General features: G+C 34.7%; 2 protein-coding genes across 6 annotated transcripts; one reads left to right on the top strand and one right to left on the bottom strand.

The window, feature by feature from the left end:
• Positions 1-3,923, bottom strand: syce3 (synaptonemal complex central element protein 3). 5 transcript variants are annotated; one of them, XR_006925879.1, is made up of 6 exons: positions 3,886-3,923; positions 3,158-3,266; positions 2,834-3,058; positions 2,362-2,473; positions 1,312-1,440; positions 1-827 (listed from the first exon to the last, which is right to left on the bottom strand). XR_006925879.1 is itself a non-coding variant. In XM_046849967.1 (3 exons), the coding sequence occupies exons 1-3, from the start codon at positions 3,803-3,805 to the stop codon at positions 2,880-2,882; spliced, it is 414 nt and encodes a 137-aa protein (XP_046705923.1). In that variant the 5' UTR covers positions 3,806-3,809; the 3' UTR covers positions 2,756-2,879. The 5 variants fall into 5 exon arrangements, 1 of the variants encoding a protein (XP_046705923.1); XR_006925876.1 differs by lacking the exon at positions 3,886-3,923 and adding an exon at positions 3,680-3,809; XR_006925878.1 differs by lacking the exon at positions 3,886-3,923 and adding an exon at positions 3,580-3,716.
• Positions 3,924-4,694: 771 nt separating this feature from the next.
• On the top strand, positions 4,695-7,075 carry foxi3b (forkhead box I3b). The gene is made up of 2 exons (XM_046849717.1): positions 4,695-5,790; positions 5,973-7,075. Exons 1-2 carry the CDS (start codon positions 5,199-5,201, stop codon positions 6,521-6,523), a joined length of 1,143 nt encoding a protein of 380 aa, XP_046705673.1. The 5' UTR covers positions 4,695-5,198; the 3' UTR covers positions 6,524-7,075.
• The last annotated feature ends 673 nt before the right edge of the window (positions 7,076-7,748 follow it).

Raw genomic sequence — 7,748 nt, 5'->3', positions numbered from 1 at the left:
TCATGTTCTTGGTTCATGTTTATTGCAGTAGAAAGGGGGACTTTGAAAAGAGTAGAAAACACCACAGCAAATCAAATGACTGTTTCCAAATGACTGTTTTTACATCTGTTTTTACATTGTTTTAACCTGTGTGCTTCACAAAACAATAGTTTGATTTCCAGTCAAAAAGAAAGCTTTTACATTGTTTCTGTTTAAGAAAATGCAATAGTGCACCATTCTAAAGTAGTGCTGCTATAAACAGCTCTATTGTTATATATAAAACAAACACCATCAAACAGGGAAAAAAGCTGTCGAGGTACTTCTATAAATAACCACAAGATGGCCATATTGCTACATTAATCTGTAGGTGGTCGATTCCATTTGAGTCTGTAAACAATTGTAAAACTGTTTCTATTTTGCATTCTTTACTGAATTTAATACAACAATTCTCATTACAAATTATTGGCACCATCTTAAGTCAGAAAATAGATACATTTACAAGAAGCTTAGTTTTTGATATAGGGATCAAGAACGGCATTTGTAATAGCAAATGTTCCATTAAATGAACAGTTAAAGCATTTGTTTTCAATATTTGTAAATGAATAATTGTAAATGAAAACTAATCACAGACTTTTGGACCCCAATGTATATACATAAGGCCCAAAAAACATTAATTCCTAGAGTTTACTGTAAACACTGTACTGAATGTAAAATATACTGCATACTGTATATTCTTTATATATCAAACACAAACTAAAACCCAGATTTTAGAACAAAAATACTGAACACAGAACAGGGATCTTCAGTAGCAAATAAGACCGATGACAGGAAGGAAATCTGAAGTATGTCTAAGATAAAATGAAAATAGAACATACAGGTGAGCAATAAAAAAAACAATGCTTAAATAGTGGCACAGCTTTAGAAGAATTTCTGTTTTGCCAACTACTAATATATATACATATATATATATATATATATATATATATATATATATATATATATATATATATATATATATATATATATGTATATATATTCATTTATTGCAGGTTGTAACAAGCAGATTACAAAGATGTCCATCATGACATTTAATCTAATTTAAAACAAGCTGCAGCAGAAATGGTATGATGGTATGATCTAAGGCTGGTTTCAGCCAACAGCAAATTAAGATCAGTCAAGCATTCTACACTTTTCCAAGTACAATAATTTGTCATGAAGACAACGTGTAGATAAAAAGATTGGGAAAAATAGGCTTAATGATTATCTCATACCTAAACATTTTCAATACTGTGATTTCAATAAATGTTTAGTAAATTCCCTTCCTACCATTACCTCTTTACTCTGCCAGTTCTGGAGATGCTGTAAAACCCGTGGAGTCTTCTACACAAGAATGCAGACATGCCATTTTATCAGGATGTGTGAAGCACACTGTTAAATTACACTGCAGCAGCTGAGTCTTCACTGCAATCAAAGAAGGAACAGTTGATGAAACTTGACTACATGAATAAAGAGACTATAGGGTACAAGTAAACAAATCATAAATGTACACAGGAGCACAGTGTAGATGTTAAGAATCGACTAACAACCGTTGGAAAAGAAACCTAATAATAATAACTAACATTGTGATTTAGTTTATGTGTGTGCCAACCTGTAAGTCATGCACCACCTTTAATATTATATATGCCTCCCATTTGACCTTCCTCATTTCTTACAGCTACCCTTTTTTCCTTTTTTTTAACTGATAGGCATCAGCAGATGTTAATCTGGGTCAGAGCACTAAAGTAACGGGAGTTTCCCCCAAAGCAGTTTGCCAACTTGTGACCTATGCAGTATCAGATCACCTAAAAATGAATTGCCCCTAAGGTAAAACACTGTCTTTTTTTTTTTCTTTACTGAAGCTGCATCCTTGGTTACAAGCTACCACACAGAGCTCCTATACAAAACTAAAGAAACTCATCAGTGTGCCGTTTTCCCACCTTTCTCCCCCTAAAACAAGTACAGTTAAAAGCAAAGTTTTCAAATAAACGTGGTGTACATCTGTATCACATACTTTGTTGTATCTTTACTACAAATTATAGCTATTTAATTATAAGGTGAACTTGAAGATGTACACTTCCATCACTAAAAAATAACTAAAACTACAATAACTACATTACCACGTACTGTCTGGAAAGCTTGAAGCAGTTTATGTCAAAACTATAGGTTTATTGAGACGTGTTTCTTAGAAAGATTGGCTTTTTCTGGTTACGTTTAAATATATTTCAATTATAATCATAAAATGTTAGCACAGCCAGAGCCATAATGAATTAAAATATTCTGGTATTTGTTTGATTCACACTTTACAACTACAATTATGAATGAACTCATTGCTGTTTTTCACACCTTCCATCTGATCCAGAGTCTCTGAAATTGTATCCAGCTGCATCAGTATGTGATTCAGATCAACAGCGGCTGATGTGAGGGAATTACCTGTGGACTTTTCCATATTCTCTTTCTGGAAAAGATAAAAAAAATAAAAAATAAACACCAACATTAAACAAATACTGAATAAGTACATTCAATTGTAATAAAAGAAAAAAAAAGAAAAAAAAAAGAAAAGAAAAGAAAAGAAAGTACATTTACAGCATCTGGCAGACACCGTTATCCAAAGCAACATACACTTACTGCTAGTAGTGGCAGCTTAGTGGTGCTGGGGTTTGAACTCATAATAATAAATGCATAAATAACAATAAATGAAAAATAAAAGCAAAAATTAAGTCTGCCAAACACATTAAGATTCTTTCTTAAATTTTTTTATTGATATCAAACAATTTTCAGTCAAATGTACAGGCGTATTACGATATTTAACTATCACCTTAAATCGAAATACAGTACAAATAAACTTCCAGTAGAAAAGGCGTCTACTCTTGGGCTGTCTTTTGGATTGCAGCTGTATTGTATTGGTCAACTAGATTGTCTTTAGATCCACTTATAACAGCTTTGCACTGGACCAATTCGTCCTCCAGCCTCTTGAGAGATTTTGCGAGTTCAGGGTCGGTCCTCATCGCCACCGTGTCGTACGCCATCCAAGTCACATTCACTGCAGTAGAGAACGACAGCCTGTTACTACAACACAATAACGACTAGCTTTCTGTACCAGATCATTAAACACGTTTGGTTTACTGTATACGCATGTCACCTGAAATATTCTCCATCTGCTCCGTCATCCTCTCTAAATCTTTACTGATTTCTAAAGTTTCACGACGGAAATCCGTGATCTGGTCGCGGAATGAAGTGTTGTCAACCATCTGAAAACCGAAACAACACTCTTAACTAGGTTAGTTAGCGAGTGCTAGCTATACAACGCGTCATTTGGTTATATTTGGATACTTTTATACATAAATATTGTCATTCAGCTACTACGAGTTATTTATTGGTTTCAAATGCCTGGTAAACCGACCCACCGGATAACTGGTCACGGTTAATTTGCTAAATACAAGTCCACCTAGATATAGGACGAGACTATGACTAGCCAGCTTGATTAGCAGTTACTAGCCAACCTGTTTCACCGTCTACACAAGGCTGAGTTACAGGTATAAGAGTATATACACAGGATATCACCTTGCTAAAGTAACTTCCGTTGGTGTAAGTCAATCGTCGCTATGGTCTGAGGGATGCTTTTTTGGTTTTTGTGTATTATTATTATTATTATTATTTATACCAATTTCTGTTTGTTGCCGTGGCCACGCAAACCCTTCTTGAAGCACGCGCATAAACTCAAGGAACCAGCAGTCCGGATACTTTCTTTACCCCAAAATCTGCTTTCCCAAACCAGTGCAAAGTTCATGTAAAACTCGTGAAAACAATGAATACGTTAAAAACTAATTTTAGTTTTTTAGTTTTTTTGTAATAGAAGTGATACGTTACCAAACCATCATCCACTGTACCTCTGAATCAACTGTGGATGATTATAACTGTATATAATCTCATATTGTCATAGTATAAATTCATATCTCAAAATCTCTACATTACAGTATTTTGCTTAAATCTTATATATATATATATATATATATATATATATATATATATATATATATATATATATATAAATATAAATATAAATATATATATATATATATATATATATATATATATATAGCTGCTGCCATAGCCACTGCCATAGCCTTTATATTTATTTGCTATACGTATAGTTACATGTTTATTTATTTGTCACTTTGCACAATGATACTATTTGCACGTCTAGTAGATGCCAAACTACATTTCGTTTCTGTGTACCTGTACAATTCAATGCAATGACAACAAAGTTGTGTTCATCTACAACCATGCAGAAAAATTAAGCTTGGTCTGACCAGCTACCAGATTTGTAAACACAGAGTCCGATCAAATTTTATTTGAAATGCTTTCTGTATTTTTGCTAAGCTTTTAAAATATTTTTTAATTAATTAACAATCATTATTGTGGCGTTTAGCAGTCACTGCAAACAGGGTTGATGGAAGTAAATTAAAATGAATCATGCTATATAATTATTTGTATAAATGTGTTAATCGTTTTAAAGTGGGCTAAAATTAAGATCATTTTTCCAGCATGCAGCTTTCAATATTTGGTTCAATTTTATTACTTTACTATTTTTGGTACTGTACATTATTTTATTGAAAATTATTTAAAAACAATTAAAAAATGTGAAAAGTGGGGTACACTGAATAAGTGATAAGATGTTATTTTGACCTGAAAGAAACAATGCAAAATTCAGATGATGATTACTTGTTTGTCTATATGAAGGTTTATTTGTTTAAAGAAAGAAAGAAAGAAAGAAAGAAAGAAAGAAAGAAAGAAAGAAAGAAAGAAAGAAATAGACAACTTGTTTGCATGTTTAAAAATCTCTCTGCAAATCTGTGAATCAATTCTTCAAATGATGAAGAAAAACTGACCAAAGGGTAAATACAGTCATCTAACAAGAAAGAGAAAGTAACCAATAAGAAGAAAGAAGGGAGGTGCCAGGTATGCATGAATAAAACAGGTGCAACAGGTGACAGCTCTGACAAGAGTGCAAGGGCAAACAATGGCAGAGTGAAGAAAGATATTATACCGCTCAACTGGGGATCTGTTTTTAAAAGAAAAGAACAAGAAAATTTTCTGGACCAAAGAAGAAACCGTGCACTACATCTGGAGCCATCTAAGCCATTTTAATTAGGATAGAAAAATCATATGAAGCAATAATCATGACATCGTATGAGCAAGGACATTCTCCAACTCGATGTGGTCCACAGTTTCCTAACTTGGGACAGGAGCCTCCAGAGCTGAGCCTTTACAGCGATAATTACTATCCTCCTCCATCATTGCCAAGTCCACAGAGGACAAACGCTTCCTCATATGATATTGGGGAATATGCAACTTCGTCTCCTAACCCATACCTGTGGTTCAGTGGTACTGGGATCAACACTTCTGCATATCTGGGTGGTGCAGCAGGTCCTGCTGTGCCTTCCTTTATGCCACAGCACTATGGCATGCAGAGGCCATACCTTGGCCAAGGAGGTCCAGGGGGTGCTGGTGGAGAACTGGGTTGGTTCTCCATACCTTCTCAGGAGGACCTAATGAAGCTGGTTAGGCCACCTTACTCATACTCAGCACTCATTGCAATGGCTATACATGGTGCCCCTGAAAGGCGCCTCACTCTGAGTCAGATTTACCAGTATGTAGCAGATAATTTTCCTTTCTATAATAAAAGCAAAGCTGGCTGGCAGAACTCCATTCGTCACAACCTATCACTGAACGACTGTTTCAAGAAAGTTCCACGGGATGAAGATGACCCTGGTAAGAACTCTAGAGACTGTTTTTTTTTTTTTTTTTTTTTTATATTTGTTTAATTTCTTTTGTAAAATACTACTAATAGTAAAATTTACTTTACTATTACTTTTGTGGAACTGATTTTTTCTAGTATTTTTAAATCATATTCCAGTTAAATTCATGTCAAATCCTTTTGTCTCACTCTTAAGGTAAAGGTAATTACTGGACCCTTGACCCAAACTGTGAAAAGATGTTTGACAATGGCAACTTCAGGCGCAAGAGGAAGAGAAAGTCTGATGGTCTTGCCAGGGAGGGTGGCTCTGGAGGATCTCTTAACTCAGAGGCAGGAGATGGTAGTGGGAGTCCCAAAAATGCAACGCTTGACATTTCAGCCTCACCTGAGAAAGCTCCAGCCATGGGTCCACCTCCTTGCCTGAGCAACTTTCTGACAGAAATGTCTGGGGTATCAGCTGGGTCCGTGGACATGGGTGGAGAACACATTAATCGCCCCATTCCTCTCAGCCTGTCAGTGGATGGCACACAAAGAGTAACCCAAGCATCAGGGTTCAGCTCCTATTCCCCTGGTTCCACAGTCCCTGAGTGGGCATCTCCTCTTCCTCCACCTCCTCCAATTTCTCCTTTAGGTTCTCATGCTACGTTAGGCTATAGCAGCCCTGCTCTCAACCAGTTCAATGGCCATTTCTACCCTGGCATGAACTCAGCTGGCATTCTGTATCCCAGGGACGGTACAGAGGTGTGATAGAACTGGATAAATGTCATCAGTCATTAAGAAGTATAACAAGCTGCATAGTGAACCACAGACAAAGACTGGTGAGAGGGGAAAAAGCTCTACACATGCACACTTACTACCAGTTGACTGGTTTTGGTTGAATGCCGAAATGGCCCCGTGAGTGTGAGATTACAGCAGATTCCCACAGGAACGGCTTAGTCAGCATCGTGATGTGCATGATACTAACAAAGGCTACCAGCAACTTGAAGTCAGGCTTGCTGCTGACATAATGCCATTCCATCCAACTATAATTGCTGATCATATCACTTAAACTGTGAGCACTTGTATTAACAGTGAACATGGCTTAAAAAAGTCTTTAACCAGCAGAGTAGCCTTAAAGAAAGTGCATGTGGTGCAACATTCTTCATTGTACACCTGTAATTTGATCTTTTCAGTTTTTTTAACTTGACTTGTTTGTCTGCTTAATAGAAAGTTGTGATGTATTTTTGCTTTTAAGTGTGTGAGTAAATGTACAGAATTTTATGTCTTCTGTTACTTTTTTAATAAAGAAATGTAAATTTTTCCAATGCTTAATTAACTGACCACAATGATGATTTACTAAATTATATATTTGAGAGAATAGTAAGAAACAACTCATCAAGCTAAATACTAAACGCATTGCAGAAAATATTATTATAATTAAAAAAAAAAAATGTTGAATTAGTATCATAAAATTTAACATTACTAATTTCTGTCAGATGTGTCCATGTTAGAAAGTCTTCCCTTAAAGCTGTCCATCAGCATTTATAATAAGCCTGTTGTCCCTGACCCTTTTATATCTTTTTAAAAATAATTTTTTTAATATTGTATTACATTGTTCTAAGAATTAGTCTTCCATTGATCCTAAGTGTAATTTGCCTAAATGTAAAATGTAACTAATGCATTGATATATGAATTAGTTAAAATTTTGTAAATAAAACATATTTCCTTATTTTGTTATAATTCCAGATAACCATGGGAATATTGTATAGAATAAAAAAATGCCTCTTTTTTAAGTTTCTAATTGAAGTATTCAGTTTTAGAAAAGTTATTTTTAAAGACTGGGCAATCAGCATTGTTTTTCCTATGACCAAAAATAAGATTAAACAACAAATTGTCGTACAATAAATTATACTAACTTATCAAGTAATTTATAATAAATAACCACATCTTTTACATGCTTCATAATACATAACTGCATAAACAATATATTAAA

This window comes from Silurus meridionalis, chromosome 5, assembly GCF_014805685.1.
Source record: "Silurus meridionalis isolate SWU-2019-XX chromosome 5, ASM1480568v1, whole genome shotgun sequence".
NCBI classification, from domain to species: domain Eukaryota; kingdom Metazoa; phylum Chordata; class Actinopteri; order Siluriformes; family Siluridae; genus Silurus; species Silurus meridionalis.
Note: the sequence above shows the minus strand (reverse complement) of the source record. Positions and strands in the feature narration are given on the sequence as shown.

What these genes read in the sequence shown, in the direction of transcription:
- foxi3b (XM_046849717.1), top strand. Translation starts at nt 5,199, where the DNA reads ATGACATCGTATGAGCAAGGACATTCTCCAACTCGATGTGGTCCACAG. An exon ending in ACGGGATGAAGATGACCCTG is followed by an intron (nt 5,791 to 5,972) that starts GTAAGAACTCTA and finishes CTCACTCTTAAG; the next exon opens with GTAAAGGTAATTACTGGACC.
- syce3 (XM_046849967.1), bottom strand. Translation starts at nt 3,805, where the DNA reads ATGAACTTTGCACTGGTTTGGGAAAGCAGATTTTGGGGTAAAGAAAGT. An exon ending in ACGGCAACAAACAGAAATTG is followed by an intron (nt 3,267 to 3,679) that starts GTATAAATAATA and finishes TTCGGTTTTCAG; the next exon opens with ATGGTTGACAACACTTCATT. An exon ending in GCAGATGGAGAATATTTCAG is followed by an intron (nt 3,059 to 3,157) that starts GTGACATGCGTA and finishes TCTCTACTGCAG; the next exon opens with TGAATGTGACTTGGATGGCG.